Source organism: Hemiscyllium ocellatum, chromosome 4 (genome assembly GCF_020745735.1).
Source record: "Hemiscyllium ocellatum isolate sHemOce1 chromosome 4, sHemOce1.pat.X.cur, whole genome shotgun sequence".
NCBI classification, from domain to species: domain Eukaryota; kingdom Metazoa; phylum Chordata; class Chondrichthyes; order Orectolobiformes; family Hemiscylliidae; genus Hemiscyllium; species Hemiscyllium ocellatum.
The window spans coordinates 125654573-125678530 of NC_083404.1; the positions used below are offsets into that span (position 1 = coordinate 125654573).

The following is a 23958-nucleotide window of genomic DNA, read 5'->3' on the forward strand; positions in this document are numbered from 1 at the left end:
ATAAAGCAAAACACAAGCCTTCTCTGATTTGAGATAAGATGTTATGATTGACTCATTAGATTGCTAACCATGAACCTGGGTAATATCCAGTACTGGCGGAAATAGGTAAGAATGGAAAGCAGTGGATGGGATGTATGTTGGTGGTGTCTACACGATTCTAATTCTAACCTCTATCCTCTATTCCTGATGAAGGGCTGTTGCTTTTACAGCACCACACTAATCTAGACTCTGGTTTCCAGTCCTTGTTTTTTACCAAATTTTAAGATACTTTGACCTAACTTGGGGGTGTTGAAAAATGTGGTGCTGTAAAAACACAGCAGGCAAGGCAGCATCCGAGGAGCAGGATGCTGACATTTCGGGCTTAAGTCCTTCAGGAAGTTTGGGGTGTCAAATTGCACTTCTGTAAAGTGTCTTGGGGCCTATCGTGAAGTGGTTTGTGATGTTTAAGTACATTAAAAGTATTTATGCAGTCAGCCAACACAGATTCACATCATTTTCTGGGTGAAAATCGGGTGCAATGAGCGCCTGAATCTTGCTGCTGCCTTCGGGCCTGTCGCAGCGCCGCCCTAGCGATTCACCGCGGTGCTGCAGCTCAGGGGCTGCATGTGCCGTGACGTCAGGCGGCCCTCGCAGTGCCATGTGGGATACTGGAGGAGTCAGATCTGGTTCTCCGGACGGCGGAGTGTTGTTGGCGGAAGGGAACAGGCGACAGTAACGGATCGGAGGAGGGACAGCGAAGGCCGATGGATCGGACAGCCGGAGCCAAGAGGCGAGGGCCCGGCGGCGGAGGGGGGGAAGGTCTGAGCTCCAATTCCCGGTCCCTTTCGGCCAACAGCCTGCCGGTTGCCGGCGGGGCCTCCCCGAAACCCAGTCCCGCCAGCTCCCGGCGCAGGAGGCAGCCGCCTCGGCCCGCCGACTACAAACTGCAGGTTATCATCATCGGCAGCCGGGGAGTGGGCAAGACGAGCCTGATGGAGCGCTTCACGGATGACACCTTCAGCGAGGCCTGCAAATCCACTGTTGGTAGGTGTGGGACTGCGGAGGGGGGCGGGAAACCACTCCTCTCCCTAGGAACCCATTCTCCGCCAAAGACCACCTCTCCTTACCGGACCGTCTTCTTTCTCCGGGTAACCCCCATCCCCTTCCTCTTTACCTCGGACACCCAACCCCCACTTCACTTTCGCCTTCTTCCCCCCCCACCTAGGGTCAACCCATTCCCGAGGTCACCCCACCCCCAGGAATAACTCTTTCCCTCGGTCCACCCAGGGCACCCAGTGTCCAGGACCCGCAGTGTTCAGAGCAACCCCCCTCACCTGGACCCTCACTTCCTCAGGACACATTCTTCCACAGGACCCTCACTTTCCAACAAGTCTCCATACTCTTTCCAGGGCACCTTCTCCTTGATGCTAACTGTCTAGGACCTCTACCTCAATATCCTCATGCCCCTAGACTCCCTACCATCTGGTGCTCAGGACCCCACTTCTGTTAGGATCATTTCTACCAATTCTTCAGGGAACCTGATTTCTAGAAGTGCTTGGGTAGCAGGGAAATGAGTGTTTTTGTTTTAACCGTCCTTGTTATTTTGAACCTGTACAACAGTCTGATATTGCCCTGAGTTTGTCTGCAAGGTGTATGTGATGCAGCAACAGGAAAGGATCAACACATACTTTTGATTTGGGATCTGTTTTCTTCATTTAGTAGTGACACCAGCATTTGTATATAAGCAGGGAGTAGCAGTTAATGCAGAATCACTTCTTTCCCTTCCTTATGACACACGTCTATCTCAACTTGATTTTAGTCACACTGTTGACCCCTGCTGAGGCTGTAAACTCTGGCATTTCCTTGCTACCCTTTTTGCTTTTCCTATTTTCAAATGCTCCAGCAATTTTTGTTTTTGGTCCTGAAAACGTTGACCGAGCATTGACACTCATGTCTCCTATTGTAGCTCGGTGTCTGATTTTTGTTCGTTTACACTTCTCAAAAATACCATGCTATGCTTTACTTCATTAAAGGTACTGGGTGAATGCAACCTGTTGAGCATCTGTCAGCATTCATGTGAAGTTCTAACATGTTTATATTTTGAGTAATTTGACATGGGTGTTTTTTGTCATGATATTGAGTCTAAACACTAATTCTGCCAGTTGGAAGTTCTCCTCTTTCCCTATTACCAAGTCTATTCTTTAAGAAAGGTAGCGTTGTACAGCACGGAAACAGACCCTTCAATCCAACTTGTCCATACTAACCAGGTTTCCCAAACTAAAATATTCCCATTTGCCTGTGTTTGGTGCATGTCCCTGTAAACCTTTCCCATTCCTGTGCCTGTACGAATGTCTTTTTAAATGTTATAACTGTACCTGCATCTATCGCTTCCTCTGGCACTTAATTCCTCTCACGAACCACCCTCTATGTGAAATATTTGCCATTCAGATTCCTTTTAGATCTTTTCCTGTTACATTAAAAGCGTGCCCCTCATGATTTTATAAATCCTAAACATCCTTCACTCCAGTGAAAAATGTCCCAGCCTCTCCTTGTAACTCAAACTCTCCAGTCTCAGTAACATCATTGTAAATCTTTTCAGCATCCTTGGTAATTTAGTAATATCCTTCCTATTAGCAGGGTAGCCAGAACTGTGCAAAGTACTTCAAAAGTGGCCTCACCAATGTCCTGTACAACTGCAACATGATATCCTAACTCCTATTCTCCTACATGAGCAATGAAAGCAAGCATCCCAAATGCCTTTACCACCCTTTCCACCTGTGATTAAACTTTCTTAGAACTATGTACCTGAGCCCATAGGTCTGACATAGAGTTAGACAGCACGGAAACAGACCCTTCAGTCCAAAAATAATCCGAACATGCCGAACATAATCCGAAACTAAACTCACCCCACCTGCCTGCTCCTGTCTCATATCTCTCCAAACCTTTCCTATTCAAGTATCTATCCAAATGTCTTTTTAAGTTATAATTGTATCCACATCCACCACATTCTTAGGATGTTCATTCCACAGATGAATCACGTCTGTGTTTTTTTTTAAAAATTGCCTGTGTCTTTTTGAAATTGCTCTCCTCACACCTGAAAAATGTGCCTCCTAGTCTCGAAATCCCCATCCTAGAAAAAACTACCATTAACCCTATCCATACCTCTCATTGTTTTATAGACTTCTGTAAGGTCAACCTCGTGTGCTCCAGTGAAAGAAATCCCAGCCTTTCTTTATGACTAAACCCCCCCCCCATACCCAGCAACATGCTGGTAAATCTCCTCACCAGCTTGATAATATCTTTCTTGTAACTGGACCAGAACTGGACACACATTCTAGAAGAAACCTCACCAATACAACCTCAGCATGCCTTCCCAACTCCTATACTGTAAGGACTGAGCAATGAAGGCAAGTGCTGGAAAAGCGCAGCAGGTCAGGCAGCATCCAAGGAGCAGGAGAATAGAGTTTCGGGCATAAGCCCAAAACGTCGATTCTCCTGCTCCTTGGATGCTGCCTGACCTGCGCTTTTCCAGCAACACATTTTTCAGCTCTGACATCCAGCATCTGCAGTCCTCACTTTCTCCATGAAGGCAAGTGTGCCAAACTCCTTTTTAACGAACCTGTCTATATGTGACATAAATTTCAAAGAATTATACACCTGAACCCCAAGCTCACTCTGTTCTACAACACGATCCAAGGCTACCATTAACTGTATAATCACTATCCTTGTTTGTTTTACCAAAATGCAATACCTCCTGTTTTTCCAGATTCAACTGCATCTGCCAGTTTTCAGCCCATTGACCCATTTGATTGTATAATCCCTTTGTAATCTTAAAAAACCTTCTTCACTGTTTACTATGCCACTAATTTTAGTATCGTCTGCAAACTTACTAACCATATCTTCTATATTCTCATCCAAATCATTTATAAAAATGATAAACAAAAGAGGATCCAGAACTGTTCCCTGTGGAACACCACTGGTCATGGGCCTCCAGTCCGAAAAGTAATGCTCCACTATTACTCAGTCTCCTGCCATTAAGCTAACTATGTATCCAATTGGCAAGTTCACCCTGATTCCCATGTGACCTAACTTTACTGATTAGTGTACCATGTGGAACCTTGTCAAAGGCTTTACAAAAATCTAAATAAACAACATCTGCTGCTCTGCCAGCATCAATCTTTTTGGTAACTTCCTCAAAAACACTGTCAAGTTTGTGAGACCTGATGTTCCTCGAGCAAAACCATGCTGACTCTCCTTAATAACAAGATGCGAATTCTCAGATGTCTGTAGATAGAAACATTAAATGTTTCAGATTGCGCACCCTTTATCAGATTACTCCAACTGAATTTTTTCAGGTCTACAATCAAACCACAATGAGAAAAGAAATTAGATTTGGAAGCTACTGTGTGCAGTTTATGCAGGTCAATGTAGATTTATGTGGAACTTGCATAGTTTTAGTAAATACAATTGAAAAGAATGAAGGAGCAAAATAGTAAATGACTTACTGGTTAAGTGAGCTTTAATTTTACACATTTGAAAGTGTATGACAATAATCAGATCAGTGCTAAAAGTTGATTTACTGAAATGTGTTGTTAGTAGTTAAGTGTTGTACATCCCTTTTGTTAATCAAAGGTGTTCTTGTTGATACTCTAAAATCTTATCAATAAATAAAGAATGGAGAGGGATCAGAAGTTGGTTTTGGTATGTAGAAGCATCATATGTTGAATTGAAGAGTACATATGTTTGCACTTCTCTGCTGTTCCAACAATTGATGGGTCCAGTTGTATGAGGAAAGTGACTTATCAGCTCAATGACCCTTGGGAACCGGAACCAGATCAGCTTCCGGTTGCCTTGTCAATTCATCACTAGATCATTCAGCTTCTTGGATCATCTGACTTCCAGAGCTAAGTTGAAGTTTGAGAAGCTAGCTCATCCAGTGCTCAAGATCTGGAGTTATGCCGTGTATGTATTTTAGACTTAGCATCTCATGTAGCAGCAATGGTTCTGCACTGACAGGCTACTGGAAAAAAAATTGTTTGCTGCATCTGAGATCAACATATGACATCTATTGGGTGGGATTTGGTTTGGACCAGGATGGAATTGTTTTAATCAAGGTTTTGCATAGAGATGCAGTTGAGAAAAGCTCTCTAGAAATTGAAACTTGTCAAATTTCATCCCACCTGTCTGCACCTCAGACAAATATCAACAAAAGTGGCAATGAGTCCAGCATAGGAAAGTTATTTGATAAGCTATCCATCAACAATCAATAGGTTGATACCCAAGTGCAAACTTACAAGGTCATACTTTTGATATTGGCTACTCATATTTTTGAAATTTAAAAAAGAGACTCTCCATTATTGCACTTTGGGGAAGGAAGATCTGTTATCTTTATTTGATTTGGTTCACACATGATTCCATATCATTTGTCATGTGGTTGAGTTTTTAACCTCCATCTGAAATGGGTAAGCAAGCCACTCAGTTGTATTGTAGCGATCCAAGGCTACAGCTACAATGGATGAGCAAGAAATGTTGGCTGAACCAGCAATGCCCACATCCCTTAAATGAATAAATAAAAAGAGTAGGTTAATTCTGATTCAACAAATGTCTAATGCAAGTAGCCATTTTACACCAGGAGAGGGGTGATGGTCGAGAAAAGTATGAGATACATAGAGGTGGAAAACAGTAGTGGTAAAATACCAATGTGATTATGATGTGAGGAAAGAGAAGTAGCAATAAAACAAATGAAAAACAAAACAAGACATTTACAGCTGCCTGGACCCACAAGAGCCATAACTAGTACCTGCTGTCTGATAAAATGGAACTACAGTTGAAATTATTGATCTCAATATCAAGTAATGATGAAAATCCAGGATTTGAAAGTGACTGTTACCTGTGTATGATCAGGTGACTTGTTCACCTAGGCATTTCTGTTGCGTGAATACGAACCCTAGGTGTCTCTGTGGTATCCCTGGGACCTACCATTAATTTTATAAATATTGTCCTTCTTTGTTTTACCAAAATGCAATATCTCTCATTTGTCCAAATTAAAGTTTGGCCGAAAGCCCTGTTTCCATACTGTAAGTAATCTAATCTAAACTCCATCTGCAACCCCTCTGCCCATTGACCCAATTGATCAAAATCTCTTTGGAATCTTGGATAGCCCTCTTCACTGTCCACTATACCACCAATTTTGCTGTCATCTGCAAACTTACTAACCATACCTCCTGTTTTCTTATCCAAATAGTTTGTATAAATGAAGTGCAAACTGTTCATCTCAATCTTGAAAGTCTCATCAATTTAAATTGTGTATGCTTGGTTGTGATTTCCTCATCAGTGGAAGTTGGTTAGCTTGTTTAATCCCTTTTATTATTTTAAGTACGTCAATTAAACACCCCTTCAACCATTGAAACTCAACTCAAATACAAGTAAAGTTTATGATACCTGTCTCCACAAATTAACCTTTAGACTCTCAGCTTGTAGTGAACCTTGTCGGGCTAAAACACCTTTCCTGTGCTCAACGTGAAAACTAAACAAAACAAACTGAAGGTGCTGGAAATCGGAATCAAAAATTTCTGGACAATCTCAGCATCTATGGAGAAAAAGCAGCGTTAATGTTTGAGTTCAGTGACAAAGTGTGAGGCTGGAAAAGCACAGCAGGTCATGCAGCATTCAAGGAGCAGGAGAGTCGACGGTGAAGGGTTTATGTCTGAAACGTCGACTCTCTTCCTCTGCTACCTGATCTCCTGTGCTTTTTCAGCTCCACACCTTTCGACTCTGACTCTCCAGCATTTGCAGTCTTAACTTCTCCTACTTGAGACCAGTGACCCTTCTTCAGAACATGAACTAAAGATGTAGTTTGAACAAGAATTGTTACAACTGAAGCTTTTTCTTCCCCGATGTTACTGTGACTTAATTCCATCCATAGTGTTTCCCTGTCTCATCACTGAAATCCCTCAAGTTTTCTGTTGGAATTGCTGACTTTAGACATTAACAAACTGGTTACTGCTAACATGACATTTCACCAGTTTATTAAGATTGTGATTGCTTGAAATTTTTCTTCTGAACGTGCTTGGTTAGACAAAAATAACTTTACTCTGCTATAGTTAGAACAGAATAAGACATTTTTATAAATTTAGTTTACATTGAGCGTAAAGCATTCTGAATGGAATTAGCATGTCAAGTTTTGTTTCCAAATGAACTTTGTTTTAAGAATAGATACTGATTGAAAATTACATTGTATGTTTAGTCACCTTTGTGAAGATGAGATATACGAATCTAGTTGTGCCAGCTTAGTAAGCATTGGGCTTCACTGGCTGCACCAGAATTTATTGCCATCCCTAACTGCCACAGAGAAAGTCATGGTACTTTGAACCTCTGCAGTCCATGTGGTGTAGGTGAACCAACAGTGCTGTTCAAAAGTGAGTTCCAGGATTTTGACCCAGCAACAGTGAAAAGCAATGTCAAATTAGTTCCACGTCAGGAATTTGTGGGGCTTGGAGGGGAACTTGCAGATTGTCCATTTTGAGGGACACTTTTTTTACTCTTGTTGGAAATAGTAATTCCTTGACACTTGTGTGGAATGAATGTTGCTTGCCACTTTCAACCTAAACCTCTGCATGTTGTGCAGCTATTGCTGCATTTGGATTTGGATTGCTTCAGTAGCTGAGGAGACATAAACGGTGCTGGAAATTGTGTAATCATCAGTAGACATCCCCACCTCTGGCCTTTATGATGGAAAGAACATCATTGATAAAACAGCTGAAGATGCTTGAGCCTTGAACACTGACCTGAAGAACTCCTTATGTGATGTCCTGTCGTTGAGATGATTGACTTAGAACACCACAGCCACCTTTGTGCTAGGTAATGAATATAGTATATACAGAATACTGTGTTATAAAATCATTTTCCAAGACAAGGTGAGTCAACAAATTTTAGTGAACTTAATTCCACTCTGTTAATACTTCCTGTGGCCTCCACGTACAATCATTCATTTGTGGCACTCACTGTATCTCTTCCAAACCATAGGTTTTTAACAAAAGGATAAAGCAAAAAGTGAAGGAGTGTGTGTAAATCAAAGAAGCACCTCTCTGCCGAATGTGGTCATTTATCTGACGCCTCTGTCTAGGTGGTCTTCTGCAATGAGAATCCATTGAATTCCTTAAAAGTAGTTAAACTTTCAAAGCACCTTTTTAGCTTTGGGGAGAGTTTAGTGAGAAAGAGAAGATATTTAGTACCTTGCCCGTTGGGGTTACCCCTTGGGCAGATTTGTTATATTTCATTACTAGCTCTGTTGACCTCACTGCCTGTCAGCTATATGGTATCGTATGTAAATTGGCTGCTATACCATTTAATCAGCTATGCTGCATCAGGCAGTAATGTGCTCTTCAATGCATGTGGTAATGGGCTGTATGGCAATGACTGAACTGAATTATGCATTGTGTGTTACTTATGCCATTGGTTCTGATTTATTTTCTGAGGCAAGATACGTTTATAAAAATGTTTTTGGAAATGGGAAATGCTAGGAATGTTGTGTGTTTTTGACTAACAACAAAGGAATGATACTTATTTTTATGACGACTGTGTGCAACTTAGAAGAACTTGAGGATCGTGGTGTGCCTGTGACTTTAAACCTGTTGTCCTTTTTAATAGTGTGCTGTTGAAGTAACCATGGTGAGTTGACAGTGCACACTGCAAATAGTATGTCCTACAATAATGCGACAGCAACTGGGAAAATGGGATATCGGGTTCAGTAGCAGAGGACCTGATCAGACAGTCTGTTTTGTGTTGGGTGATATTACAGCTGTACATGTTCATCATATTCTTGACTTGAGACTTGTTGGAGAAACTTGCACGGTCAGGCAGTGAACCACTTCAGAGTATACCGCCTCTGCCCTGTCGTGTAACCATAAGATTGACATTGTTGGTCTAGTCATTATTGTTGAACTTCCGGATGTTGACGTTAACTTAGTGCTGATAACACTGTCCTCAGGAATTCCTGCAGAAATATTCTGGGACTGTGGTGATTGGTGCTTCATAGCTGCAATCATTTTCCTGTGTGTTAGTTTGGATCTGATCATTTTTGCGTTTTCCCATGACCCTGTTTCTCTAAGATTCCTGATGCCATATTTAGTTAAATTTTATGCTTTTATAAATATAATTTTGACATTAAAGTGTTTCAATTTTGGAAACATTATTTTCGAACAACTTTTTGCCATGTTAATTGACCTATACTTCAAATAAGGTATTAGATTATTCAAGTATTTTCTTCTCTCTTTTCTATCAGTGACCCAAAATATCAATGACAGGTGCTAAATGCAGGTTATAATCTTAAATATAAAGTTTGAACTTGTTGGTCCCTAAAATGACAACTATATTTAAACGCACTTTAAAACTTAATCCATTATGTTTTTGCCTTGGCTTAATTCTAACTACTGTATATGTCATTGTGTTCTGGGTTTCTGTTGGTTGTGAAACTTTTCAGTGTTCATTTAGCTCCACGGAATGCTGTAACTATCTTCCACAGAGTATCCATCATTTACAATTGTACCTGAAGCTCTAAAATCAATTAACAACTAGGCACGAGCTACATATCACAAATTCGTTTTTTTTTAAATAGGTAAGCAGATGTTCCTGAAATTAGTAGCAACTGTTTGTAGTTGAGGAACAGGATCAGGGTCAAAGCGCAAGTGGCTAAAATCAGATTTTTTTTAATAGCAAGGGATAAGTTTGCAAAAGACCATGGAAATAAAACTCTCATTGTGCACCACTGATTATGTATATTGAAATCTAAAGTAAATGCAAAAACTCAAACCATATTATCTTGTACAGCCGACAACAGTGTCATGTGAGAATTGGATAGAATTTAGACCGGTGAAGATAAGAGTTCCCTGGTTTCAGCCCTGACACGTGACTATTCTTTAAATGACTACAGTATTTCACAGCCGGGAGGGGAGTTTGCATTAAAGATACCATACTGGTATATGTAGTTAGTAAAAATGACAAAAATATTTATTGTGTGAAACAGTGCTCTAAGTTGGTGTGCACATTTTGTCCACCATATGTACTAAAAGTTACATACAGTCTGGCCTCCCAATGGGTTGGCCTAACTTTGTTTTCCATCCTTTCCTGTGGTGATACAATTGTTTTCTTTGATTAAAGAGCAATGTATCCTGTTGAAAATTGTATTTTGTTTGCTTTTTTGCTTTTGCTTCTTATTCCTCCTTTTCCTTTTACTGTATTTTTGTTCATAGGTGTTGATTTTAAAATCAAAACAATAGAACTAAGAGGGAAGAAAATTAGATTACAAATCTGGTAAGTGACCTACACGTTTCCAGCCATTGACTCCTTCATATTCCTCTTCCATTACTCCTCATTGAAGATTCTCTTACATTCTCATTCTTGGTATCAGCTGGTTTTCCACTCCTGATGACAGCCTGTGCAGTAATATATTGCCCCAATATATTATCTGAAACACCCTGAAAAATGTTTGATATCAATTGGAGTATCACCAATTTTTAAAATTGATTGAAGATGAATTTCTACATGACTTCTAATTGTAATAGGTTTGCTTCTGTAACTATAGTAAATTTGTTGTTTGATGATCAACCTAGATTGTCAAACTGAGATTTGATTTCCACCTCCTTCAATATTCTGCTTTTTGCTGGACATATTTAGAAGTTTTTTTTAGAAACAAGGCAACAAACTCTCAAACGTATCTTGGACAGGCTGTTGTGTTTGGTTGACATTCTTGTCATTCCTTAGTCTGTGACCTCAGTAGTTATTTCTGCCTCAGTCTCTAGAATGAGTGCCTTGGTTTCAAGTCACCTTCATTGCATCTCTAATTGGCCGCTGTGAGACCAAACCTGTAAACTGCCCCTTGTTTTATCACAACTTGCCTTTTGTAGCTAAAAGTATGCTTTCTGTTCATTTACTTTCTATTTGTGAAGCACATGGTATTGTAAGTAGAAGCCATGAATATGCGAAACTGCCAGTTCTTAAAATGTAAAATAATCTGTGCTTCGTACTACTTCTTCCTGTTAATTCAGGTAATATATTTATTACTTGTATTGATCTGTAGCCTACTTAAAAGTTGCATCATTCAAATTATCATATAACCCAATTTTTGTGAACAAAGAATTCCCTCTTTGTCGGGGTAAACAGTATTCAGAAGTTGAATATTTGTAAACATTAGAAAATAAGAACTGTCTGTCTCTGAAGTGTATAAACCACCTGTTCCAACGTTGAGTGTTTTACCAAATTTTCTTTGACCTTGTGTAACTCAAAGTATCCAATAAACCTGCAGGACTGCTGCTGCTTTGTGCACTAATGTGGTACGTAGGATTCCGTTCTTCCCTATTGGCATCTGGCATCATACCGCTTTATCAGTGAGAATTAGTAATACAAATATTCTGGCAGATAAAATCATCTGTGTGACACATGGTATGTTGTCAGTTGTCTTTGTTGTCATGATCTCTTTTGATGATATAAAAAGCTTACTAACACTCTGTAATCACCCCCGCCCCTCATACTTCCCAGCAAGACCATGGCTTCAGATTGCTGCATCACTCTGAGATACCTTATTTATCCATAGTCTCCAGTTAACAGTAGTCTAATTTCTAACTGTCTGTGTGTTCTCATCCCTCATCTGTGTGACTCTTAAGATCTGGCTGCAAGAGGCTGGCAAATAATAGCACTATATCTACGGGAGCGTATGGAGGTAAAATGTACTACTTTATTATTTGATAATACTGACCACTTGTGTTTATCCTTCTACCCCATCCAGGTCAAAATAAGGTCCCTGAAATTAATAAGTCTATTTGGATTTTTCAGTTGTCAACCTAAACAAAATTAATTGAACAACATTGGAGCTCCTTTTCTGGCAGTCTTTTTTTTTTGTCTAATCAACCTATTCAGAGGTGTTACTACATACTTCTGGAGCAGGTGGGCAATGAACCTAGGCCTCCGGGTCCAGGGGTAGGTACACTACACTGTTCCATTATTAAAGTTGAACAGTATGAGCCAACAGTTTTGCGATGATTCATTTAAAGAAAATGTGTCGCTAATAATCTGCAGCAATGTTTTATATATTCTTCAAGCTCTTAACAAACTGGCATTGAGCAACTACTACACATCTGGTTAAAGTATTGTTCTTTCCAAATTATTTTAATAAAGCAGTAGTCTTGTGGACCTTAATTGTGAGAAGATTACAAGACCCTTTGTGTTGACAAGTTCTCAACAAGTGACATGACTGCAGAGCTCAAATTTAAATGTTTTGATGAGGGTGGTGGCAGATAGAAATGAACCAACTGGATAATGTAGCCAGAATGGATGTTCTGCTTTGACGTACTTGACTGTAAATTGTTTTGATTTTTTTCAATCACTTTTTTATCTTCAGGGATACTGCAGGACAGGAAAGGTTCAACAGCATTACTTCAGCATATTACAGGAGTGCCAAGGGAATTGTCTTAGTGTATGACATTACTAAAAAAGAAACTTTTGAAGATGTACCAAAATGGATGAAAATGATTGACAAGGTAATGAAGATGTTACACACATTCTTCATAGTGTTCGTCTAAATTTTATAAATGGTGAAGTGGTTTAAGATGCTTCAATTTTTAATTTTTTTAATGTAAGTATTTAATTTATTTTTATCCAATAGTCATTCCAGATACATTGTAACATTTCACGACCAATATATCCCAAACTGTCAGTAATATTTACCTTTGATTTAATTGGTATTTAAGGAAAAATAATAGGGCAGAGTGTTACTTATGTCTGGATTGGCAAAAAAATTCTCCCTTTACAAGTGGACGACTGACGTTGAGTGTTTAGTTGCATCTTCACCAATGTTTTTATGATGTAACCATAGTTGCATTTGCATAGTGCAGTGGGTAATATTTGCTGCCTAATGTAATGCCTCTTTTTATAACACAATGACTGGTGCAGTACTCACCCGCACTGTCATAACCATAGATTTCTAAATTGAGGACACTGCTGACCATTCTCAAAGAAGGAAGGCTTGTGTGTGATTTTTGACATATGATTTGGCTATGAGGAAATGGTCTGCAATTTGGAGTTCTCAATTTTCATATCCAATCAACCTGCAGATTGGCAGTTTCGCAATCATTATTACAAGAGAGGGAGCAGCAAATGATTCAACTTCAAGTGCAAAACGTCTAAATGTTTTTGAAAGAATGTCAGAAAGTTGTTAGCATGCTGCTATATTACTTACAAAACGGAAATTATAGTTTACACAATATCAAGCCATCCCTTTTCAACTTTCTTCAATTCTCCACCCAACCTTCATTGTATTGCAGAAACATCATACATTTTAACCCATAATAACCACCATTATAAGCCACATGAAATTGATGCTAGTTTAGTAGTAATTGGCAGTTTTATATGCCAAACTTGCAACAACAATTTATATTTATATAGTGCCTTTTAATGGAAGATTCCAAAACACTTCTCACAGGAGCATTATCAAACATTGAGCCACAAAAGGAGACAGGAGTTTTTGCAGTTAATTCACAGGTTCCAGAGTTTTTGATTACCTCTAATTTGCAGAGGATAGAATGTGTGAGACCAGTCAGAGCTGCATTGAAATAGTCATCCGGTTATGAATGGTTGTGGATAATCAATCAACTCACTGGAAGAAGCTCCGCAAACACCCACAACCACAAAGATTGGGGAGGTGAGCACATAAGTGCAATTGACAGGGCTGAAGCCAGAAATTCCAAGTGGATGATCCTCAGAATCAGATTCCAGTCTTCAGCCTAGTAAATTCAATTGACGTGGGAGCAAGAAACCACTGAAAGCAATGAGACTGCATGGACTTTTGTCTGTATGTTCCAACAGTATTGGGCTACAGAGCTAACCAGATCCCCTGGTCAAGTGGTTGAAGTGCAGATAAAAAAGAAAACAATGTGGAAAATTTCTCAGTTACGTCTTGTCTACAATAAAAGGACAAATCTCAGCTAGCCAATTACTGCTCAACAGTCTATTCTCAATCATCAGCAAAGTGATGAAAAGTGGCATTATTTGATAATAATATAGTTGCTGATGCTCAGTTTGGGTAATGCCAGGCCCACTTAATTCAAACCTCATTTTGGTTTGGTCGAAACATGGGCAAATGAACAAAGTTCAAAGATGAAGTGACAGTGACTGTCCTTCGTATCAACGTTTGACCAAGTTTGACATTAAGAAGTCTAGCAAAACTGCAGTTGATGAGTTTGAGGAGGAAAACTCCACTTATTGGAGTCATACTGAGCACAAAAGATGGTTTTGATTGTAGAGGTTAATCTTTTCAACCACAGGATATCTCAGCCGGAGTTCCTCAGGGTAGTGTCCATGGTTCAACTATTCTCAGTTGTTTCATCAATGATCTTCTCTCCATCATAAGGGTAAAGGTGAGGATGTTCACTGCAGTGTTGAGTGCCATTTACATACTGAAATAATCTATGCACAAATGGAGCAATGGATGATATCCAGGCACGGCTGATAAGTGGCAAGTTCCAGATAATGGTCATTTCCAACAAGAGAGAATCTAACCATCGTCCCTTTAGGTTCAGTGGTCTTGCCATCACTGAATTCCCCCACTTTCAACACCATGAAGGTTATCATTGATCAGAAATTGAAATTGGCCAGCAATGTAAATACTGTGTTGTGCCAGCAGGTCAGTAGCTATGAATTCAGCAACGGTGACTCTAATCCTGATTCCCAAAGCCTGTCGCCATCTACAAGTCAGGAGTGTGATAGAATATTTTCCACTTTCCTGGTTGAGTCCAGCTTCACTTTCATCTAAAATAGCTTGACACCATTCATGCCAAAGCCTGTCTGATTTGCATGACTTCCACAAATATTTGCACCACCACAACCAGTAGCAACAGTGTGTTCCACTGCAGAATGTACTGCAACAACTTGACAAGGCTCCTTAAAGTTTCTGAACTTCTGAACTCTACAGTCCAGAAGGGAAAGGGCTTTTGGATACATAGAAAATAAAATCACATACCACCCTGACTTTGAATCTTTTTGCCATCCCAACGCAGTTGCTGGGTCAGAATCCTGGAGCTCCCTCCTTTACAATGGGTCTACCAACGCATGGATTTCAGTGGTTCAAGGAGGCAGCCCAGCACCCCTCCTGAGGGGCACTTAGAAATAGGCAGTAAGTGGTGGTCCAGCTAGTGATGTCCAGAGCCCATGAATGAATAATATGACGTTGCTACTCTTGCAGATTACTGAAGGTGTGCAACAAACTGTTTTGAGTCTTTCTGCCTATTCATTTTACTTGTACAGTCCTCTTGTATATTGCACCACATTTGACTCTCGGCAAATGTTTTGTTATACACAGTATGCTTCAGAAGATGCAGAGCTACTATTAGTGGGAAATAAGTTAGACTGTGAAGTTGATCGAGCAATCTCTCGTCAACAGGGAGAAAAGGTAAGAAATAATCTAAAAATATTACTTGCTCTTATGAAGTGACTTCCTAATGTAATCCTGGTTATAAAGTACCTTGTAAAGCTCTTGCTCAGACTGGATCCACAAGGAGATAATTCTAGTGCTTACCATTGTCAGTGACAACAAAATTTTCAGAGACTAACATAGGGCTCAGAGATCACAGGATAATTACAGCTGAAGAAGTCTATTTGGCTTTGTTTATTTCCTATCCTTGCAGAAAGATTTATTTGTTGGATTTTCAGCTACACTTCCTGGATGTTTCATCTGTAAATAGATCACATTTAGTGAGAAGCATTTCTGAACTATGGTCCAAAATCCACCTCCAGAATCTATGCACTCTTGTCCTATTCTTGAATTTTAATATTCTGCACCAAACCTCTTTCTTTCCATTAATTGTTTTATATATATTTTAAACTCATTCACTGGACGTGCGCATCACTGACACTATGGTCATTTGTTGCTCATCCTGAATTAGAAATTTTGTTTCACTCCCTGGATGTCAAGTACATTTTTGGACAAAGCAGCCAAAACTGCACACAATACTCCAAGTGTGGTTTCAACAAGGCCCTGTGCAGCTACAGCAAGGCATCCTTATTCCTGTACTCAAATTCCCTACAATGAAGGCCAACATATTTCTATTCCTAATTACTTGCTTTCAGGTGTGCAAGGATTTTCAAGTCCTTTGTGTGTCATCATTTCCTACTCAATCACCATAGTAGTCTGTAATTTTTGTTTTCCTACTGAAATGGAGAACTTTACCCTTATCTGTGTTCTACTGCTCTGCCATGCATTTGCTCACTCAGTCGATCTGTCTAAATAGTCTTAAAACGACTTTCCTTCTACTCCACAATCTCAAAACCATTAAATTTTGTGTCATCAGCAAACTTGGAAGTATTGCATTTGATTCTCTCATCCAAGTTGTTGATATCTAAGTTATGAATAGCTGAGAGCCAAGCATGACCCGCGCCCCCCACCCCCCAATCATCACCAACACCACCTATTCCAATAAAGACTTTTTTAAAGCTGCCTCTGTTTCCTGTCTGATGAGCAATTCTCAATTATTTGGATATGAACATACGTGATGTCATTAGTAATTTTGCAGATGACACCAAAGTTGGAGGTGTAGAGGAAAGCAACGAAGGATTAGCTCCGATTACAATGAGATCTTGATCAGATGGGCCAATGGGCTGAGAAATGGCAGGTGGAGTTTAATTTAGATAAATGCAAGATGCTGCATTTTGGGAAAGCAGGACTTATACACTAATGGTAAGGTCCAAGGGAGCAATGCTCCCTTAGCTCCTTGAAAGTAGAGTTGCAGGTAGGTAGAATAATGAAGAAGGCATTCAGTATGCTTCCTTTAATGGTCAGAGTATTAAGTATAGGGGTTGAAAGGTCATGTAGCAGCTGTACAGGATGTTGGTTAGGCTGCTTTTGGAATATTGCGTGCAATCATGGTCTCCTTCCTATCGGAAGGATGTTGTGAAACTTGAAAGGGTTCATGAAAGATTTACAGGGTAACCTCAATTATCCGAGCGAGGTGGGTAGGCACTTTTGTTCGGATAATCGATTTTATTTGGTTAATTGATGAAATGCCTTTCCTCTGTGGCTCAGTTTTTAAAGTCTGCTTCCCGCTCAGGAGACTAGCAGCAGCACACAGCGTGTGAGACCCTGTCCAACCTCACCGTCCGACCCCTGCCCCCAAACCCAGTCCAACACTGCCCCCCGCCCCCCAAATCCTGCATGCGTGCGCGCACACAGCTTTTTAGTGCAACTTTTTGACCGGTTCCATATTTGACCTATACAGAACACTGTTGGAGAGATTATCTGGGGAAGTGGGGTGGAGGAATGGGTTAGGGTACACCTCCAAATATCTACCTTGAATCACACACCATCCTGACCTGGAACTGTTTGAGTTTCTTCCTGTTACTGGATCAAAATTCTGAACTCCCTAACAGCACTGTGTGTAGCAACACCACACAGGCTGCAGTAATTGTAAATAAGCAGCTCACCATCACCACCTATGGTTGGAACTTGGTAGAATCGGAGTGGAGAGACAATGCAGTTATTTTCAATTCCATTTTTCTAAAGGAGCTGCCTTAACCTGTTTGCCAGCAAAGTGAAGTAAAATTGCAGAGAAGCTGTTCTGGGATTCAAACTTTTCTTTTGATTTGTTTTTGTCAGAATAGATTTGGGTGTAGAAGTGTCTTTTCTAATTAAAATGGATCTTTTGCCGCTTTTGATAATTTTAAAACAAAAATAAACCTCTGGCTTTAGATGTTTTGTTAAATGTCTTTATTCTTTTACTTCTTTAGTTTGCCCTGCAGGTAACTGGGATGCGGTTTTGTGAAGCCAGTGCAAAGGACAACTATAATGTCAATGAGATTTTTTTGAAGCTTGTGGATGACATTCTAAATAAGGCAAGCTCATTTATTTGTAGAAAAAAAATTAACATTAGGAACTGCTCTAACACTTCCAATCTTCATAAATGATTTGAAAAAATCGAATTTGTTATTTTAAAACTTCGGAATGCTGTATTACGAATATCAGCTCAAAGTGCATCAATTCCAGTATTGTCTTACAGGAATGTCATATTACATTGGTGATCCGACAAACAGAGCAACGTAAACTAATTCACATTAAAAGCAAAATATTGTGGAATGAAAATAGAACACTGTTCAGCAAGTCAAGTGACATGTCTAGAGAGATGAACAGAGTTCCGGTTGATAGTCTTTCACTGAAAGAAAGAAATGTAACAACAAGCAGAGGCGAGGAGATTTAGGCAATGAATGAGAGAACAAGGAGTGATTAGTTGCTACAAAACAAACAGTGGGAACATTGGAATAAGTAAAGAAGCAGAAATTGGATCCACAGCAGGACTGCAGGAACTCACAATCAGAGACCTATATCTTGGTTATGGGGATTAGCCGTGAATGCTGAAGAGACAAACAATCAGAATAAAAATACATTTTGGCACAATTTTTAAAAATTAATTCATGAGGTGTGGACAACACTGGCTAGGTCAGTATTTATTGTCCATCCCTAATTACCCAGAGGGCATTTGAGAGTAAACCACATTGCTGTGCATCTGGAATTGCATGGAGGCCAGACTAGGTAGGATGGCAGATTTGCTTCCGTAAAGGACATTGGTGAACCAGATGAGTTTTCTGACAATCAGCAATGGTTTCATCGTCATCGTTGGATTCTTAGTCCCAGATTTTTCTTATTGAATTCCAATTCACAGTCTACCATGGCAAGATTTGAACCTGAGTACACCTAAGTCTCTGGATTAATATTCTAGTGATAATAACCCCTAGGCCATCATCTCCCAATCAGGAAACATAAAACTGTTATCTTTACAATTATATTGTCCGAACAGAAACCAAATAGTTCCTCTTTTCCAAATCTCCTTGGTTTAATGTCTACATTTGGATCCCCAGCTTCAATTCCATTGTCACTCTCTTCCCTCCACAGCTGCCTGACCTGAGTTTTTTTTCAGCACTTCCTGTCTTGACTTCAGATTTTCAGCACTTTGGTAATTTGTTCTACCAATAATATAAACGCTGTCTTACTGTAATCTACAATATGATATTGCAAAAACTACAGCAATAGAAACAGTGAGAAAAAGTGGAAAGATCAAAAGATAGACAGTCACCACATCTTGTGGTGATTTGTATTCTCTTGCTATGTCTCATTTCTAGAACTAATGTTTTAAAAAAATGTCTTGTAACAATTTTAATAGAAATGTTGCCAAGTTCATTTACAGTCTGTTCCAAGTGTGCAACGTCCCTGATAACATAATAAGTGAGTGGAAATTTGAAAAGGGTTGACATGCAGATTCAGATGTTTATATAGATATATAACCATTCCAGTAACTGGAGGCACTCATCTACTACTGTGCCGATGTAGATGGACATGAAGGTCTCAGATTCAGATTCTGGACGACCAGCTCCCATGACATCAATAAAGACCAATTAAGAAGCTAGAAAAATGGGATAACAAAGCTATGTAAAAGAATGCTTAACTTTTCTTTAAAGGGCTTTGAAACTCGAGTGTAAATTATATTGAAATTTTGAAATGGCTGTTCAGATGCTAGCCAAATCAAAACATCAGTAATCAGTGATAAATAATCTTTAAATCTTTAACAAATGCATCTGCTCCTTGTGCACTCTGGATCAGAGGAGCACTCCCTATGTTGACCAGCCTGGCGCCATGAGCAGTTCCCCATGCACACTTGGTATACAGTGAATTTGCTGGCACGCCTTACATGCCTTCCCCTGCTGCCATGGGCTGTAGCTTAGCAAAGTCTGTAAATTGGATCAGGAGGACCCATTGTCATTGGGCATTGCTTCATGATTTATAATGTTTGCAGTTTGTTTCACAGCTAGCTAAACAGCTAAATGCAAAAGTCATTGTTAACCTTTGTGAAATATGCTTTGGAGATGCCAGTGTTGGACTGGGGTGTACAAAGTTCAAAAACCACACAACACCAGGTTATAGTCCAATAGGTTTATTTGGAAGCCCCAGCTTTCAGAGCACTGCTCCCTCAGGTGGTTGTCCTAATAAAGAAACAGTGCTCTGAAAGCTAGTGCTTCCAAATAAACCCGTTGGACCATAACCTGGTGTTGGGTATTTTTAATTTTGAGAAACATTTGAGTGCTTTTTGTAACGGTTGTACACCTAATTCCAAAATGCATATTTTGAAAGATTCATGGCACAAGTGGATGTTAGCCCTTGAGTCTAGGTGAATATCCTCAACTGTTGAGAATGGCCAGTATCCAAAATTGTTGCAACACGTCAAACAGTGTGCACTGTATAATCCAAGTTGTTTATCAGTATATTCTACAACATTAGCTGCTTACCAGCCATTGTTTGTTTTGCAAGAGTTTCCTCCTGTCATTCTTTGTCTAGCCCTATCAACAACACATTCTATTTTATCCTCTTTTGTTTATATCACTTTGCTTTAAACTTATCTCTCGTTCTGTGCTGTAACATAATGTTGAATGAGAGCTTAAAAATTAAAGTGAAATGATTAACCACAGTTACATTGTTTCTTATTGTATAAAATTAGTTTACATGTCTGCTTTTGTGCAAATCTTTTATCTGGATTCTCTTGTAAGTGATTGGGAAAGCTTACAGAAATATCTTTAGTTAATCTCTACTCTAATTTTCAGTTACCTGATATACCCAGACGCGAATTATCAAACAGCATTTTATCACTGCAACCGGAGCCTGAAATTCCTCCAGAACTGCCACCGCTTCGACAGAATGTCCGCTGCTGCTGACCAGTGCTTCTCTGCTCCCACTACTCTGCCATATTATGCTCGTACCCATGTCTGTGCGTTGCTGTAATACAATCAGCCTCGCCATTGTCATCGTTGCACTTTGTAGGAATGATCAGACAAGAGCTCATACTAACTTTGTCTACGTGTGAGATTTTTAAAATGGTATAGGATCAAATGACACTGTTCAGAATAACTGCACATGGTTTTTTTAAATATCCTCTGATTCTGGCAAAGTTGATGTTTTCTATTCTAGTACTGTATTTATTGTTGGTGTGCAGTACCATGTGTTTCTAATGAGTTTGAAAGGGACAATTTCTGGTACTCTTTTTTTTCAAAAAAAAGTCCACTGAAAATGGCTGTCTAATCACTAGTGCAAGGTCGCCATTGCCCACAGTACCATAATATCAGCGTTCCCTTCCTTCCTAAATAGTGCAAGATGTGCACCTTTACAGAGGAACTAATAAAGCAGATTTGGAATATATTTTAGGAGGAGCAAATCCCCTAGGTACTTTTTCATTATTTAAATGTTGGTGCAGAGCCTGATTTAAATCCTTTTTCCTCTAAGTGTTGGGAACTAAAAGGTAACACTAAATTGTGATTTCAGTCTTTCAGAAAACACATGAAGGAACTGTTCCCAGTGTGCAAAGAATCAGTGCACAGTGAGAGAAAAGGGCCATAGAATTTAAACCTTCATTTACTTTGTTTCCAAGACATAACTCTATATATTGATAAGAGCAAAAATAAAATCCTTCTTTAGTCATCAAGAAGTTGACTGTTGAGAAAAGATGCTATTTGTGCTCACTTTGGAAGCACTTATGCTTAAAAAAAACACTAGGGGTGGTGTGGGCTAAGATTTTAGGTGGATATTTTATAATGTATATGAAATTTCAAGTGGGCATTTTATAAAGTTGCCTTATTAAGATCAAATGTTTAAATTTTGGTCTGTTGAGAACTGTTTTGATTGTGCAAATGACTGCACCTCTCACTTGCATCATAACAGTAAGCAGCACTCCCTTATAATGTTGAATTTTAATTTCAGGTGCCAAGCACATTGTAAAATGGGTGCATTTTTACTTAAAAGAAAACCCACTTCAGACATGGCTCGTAATACGAGCAGCAAAGTAGCTTCCTTACCCAGTATTGCAGATTATTGTAGAAATATGTCAAATAAGAGTACAGTATTCATTTTGTTTATAATAATGGTCAAGGAAGTAATTTTGATAACTTATACATAATGGAACCCACAATAGGGCAGATTCACTTTACACCTGTAGGGCTATTGATTCCAGATTGTGCATGAAGACAGTGCTTTACATAGAGTATGAAGTAGGTCTTCCAACCCATTAGCGCATGTTATTTAAAAAGTGAAGTCTGTCTCTTTTGTTGGTGTAGCTGACTTTTTTTTGATGGATTACAGTGTAAGCATGGTATGTAAAATTGTGACCTATTAAAACTATATGCATAAACCATTGAGTTGTTAAATTTTTATTTTCTCGCCAAAGAATAATTAATGATTGAATCCACAGATCAATGGAAAGTTGTGTGTTGTTCTGCACTGACTTTTCAGCTTCATAACAGATGCAACTCTTGTCCATGTGGGGAGATGACAGGTTTTACTAGCAGTACAGATAAACACTGTTCAGGTTTCTTATTTGTCTGTTTTAGAGACAACTGCAACTTGGTGCCCCAAACTTTCAATTTTAAAGCTACCAACTTTGGGTTTGGTGATTTATAAGAACTTTATTGGTCTTAAAGATATCTTTAAGTAAATGCTGATTGGGGTATATTTTATATCTTGTGAGGTTTATTTTTAAATTTTGATCGTTCTTTCCATCTGTTCCTTCAAAGCAAATTCGCCATGTTTTACAAAATGCAACCTTCCTTTTGAGGTTATTGACTTTATATTAGTAAATATGCCCACTGAAAATGAACATTATTTCTGTCCTTGAACCTCAGACTTTACCTCCATTAATTCAGCCTCAATAGTAATTGGTTTACTAATTATCATATGTAGTTCATTGCATGTTGAACACTTGAAGTTTTGACTTTCTTTTCCCTAAATAAATAAAATGGTGCTAACCTATAAATATAATATTGACCCTTCCTTAAATCAAATATCACATTGTCTCTACATCTTCAAAGCCTTTGCTATGATGGATTGTTTCGAGGGTGTGGTGCTGGAAAAGCACAGCAAGTCCGGCAGCATCCGAGGAGCAGGAGAATTGACATTTTGGGCATCAGCCCTTCATCAGGAATGTGATTATTTGTTGAGAGTATCCTTTTCTTTTAAAGGGGAAGATAAAAGTCAAATACACTTTATGATTGAGTTTTATTGCAGGGAAAAGTTTAATTTTTAAAAATTGTTTAAAGTTTATCACTGAACAGTCAACCTTTTTGTCAACACCACCCACTCTAGCTGAACTTGTATTGAATGCAGTTTTAGTAAAAATTTGCACCAACTGACCATGGGAAAATGCAGTAATATGCTATGTTTTGTAAAGTTCCCACAGAGGGCTTTTTTTTTAGAGCCAGAGTGGATATACAGTCTTTTTCCAATCTTGCTAATGTTAAAGAAACATCTTTTAGCTCAAATTCCACCTTACTCTCCCATTTCTCATACAAAGGGAAAATACCCGGTTTCTTCCTGTAACAGCAGAGCAATAATTGGGAACTTGGTAAGTGCAAATCAAACCTCTGTTATGGACCACTTTGTTGCATTAATGAACAATTCACTGGCAAAGTTCTAGAAAGAAAATGGATCACTTTATCTTAAGAAAAATAAACTGGGGAAGTATGAATAAAGTTACATGCAGCCATGAAAAGGAGATGTCTGCTGCATAGTGCTTGTGAATCCTATCATAGTAGAATATGAAACATTTATTGAAAAACCTCAGGTTGGAAGGTACAAGTCTACTGATTGCATTTAGAAAGAAAATTGATGTAAATGGAGTTCAGCAACATTTTATTGTTTCTTGGAGAACTGAGATATGATAAGGATAGTTTTGATGATGGTTGTTATATGACTGATACATGTATTTTTATTACACTCGTGAACTTTAAATTACATACAAAATACTTTCCTTGCCCATTGAAGGCATTTAAATTGGTTTCCTTTCCATATCAATAACATGAAGAAAATCGGAAGTAATATTCTGTAGTTGCAGTCCCTTGAACATAATTAGCTTTTCCTTATGTAAGTTAGCGGAAAGCTTTTAAGCAAAATTGTATTAATTGTTTCCA

At 39.0% G+C, this 23958-nt stretch overlaps 1 protein-coding gene across 1 annotated transcript; it reads left to right on the forward strand.

Annotated features, from left to right (window-relative positions):
* The first annotated feature begins 645 nt into the window (after positions 1-645).
* rab12 (RAB12, member RAS oncogene family) lies at positions 646-22176 on the forward strand. Its single transcript, XM_060824480.1, has 6 exons — positions 646-1023; positions 10230-10290; positions 12374-12512; positions 15329-15418; positions 17749-17853; positions 20608-22176. The coding sequence occupies exons 1-6, from the start codon at positions 744-746 to the stop codon at positions 20716-20718; spliced, it is 786 nt and encodes a 261-aa protein (XP_060680463.1). The 5' UTR covers positions 646-743; the 3' UTR covers positions 20719-22176.
* The last annotated feature ends 1782 nt before the right edge of the window (positions 22177-23958 follow it).

Coding starts and splice junctions, on each gene's coding strand:
- rab12 (XM_060824480.1), top strand. CDS start 744: ATGGATCGGACAGCCGGAGCCAAGAGGCGAGGGCCCGGCGGCGGAGGG. Junction 12,513..15,328: donor GGATGAAAATGATTGACAAG/GTAATGAAGATG, acceptor TGTTATACACAG/TATGCTTCAGAAGATGCAGA. Junction 17,854..20,607: donor TGGATGACATTCTAAATAAG/GCAAGCTCATTT, acceptor TCTAATTTTCAG/TTACCTGATATACCCAGACG.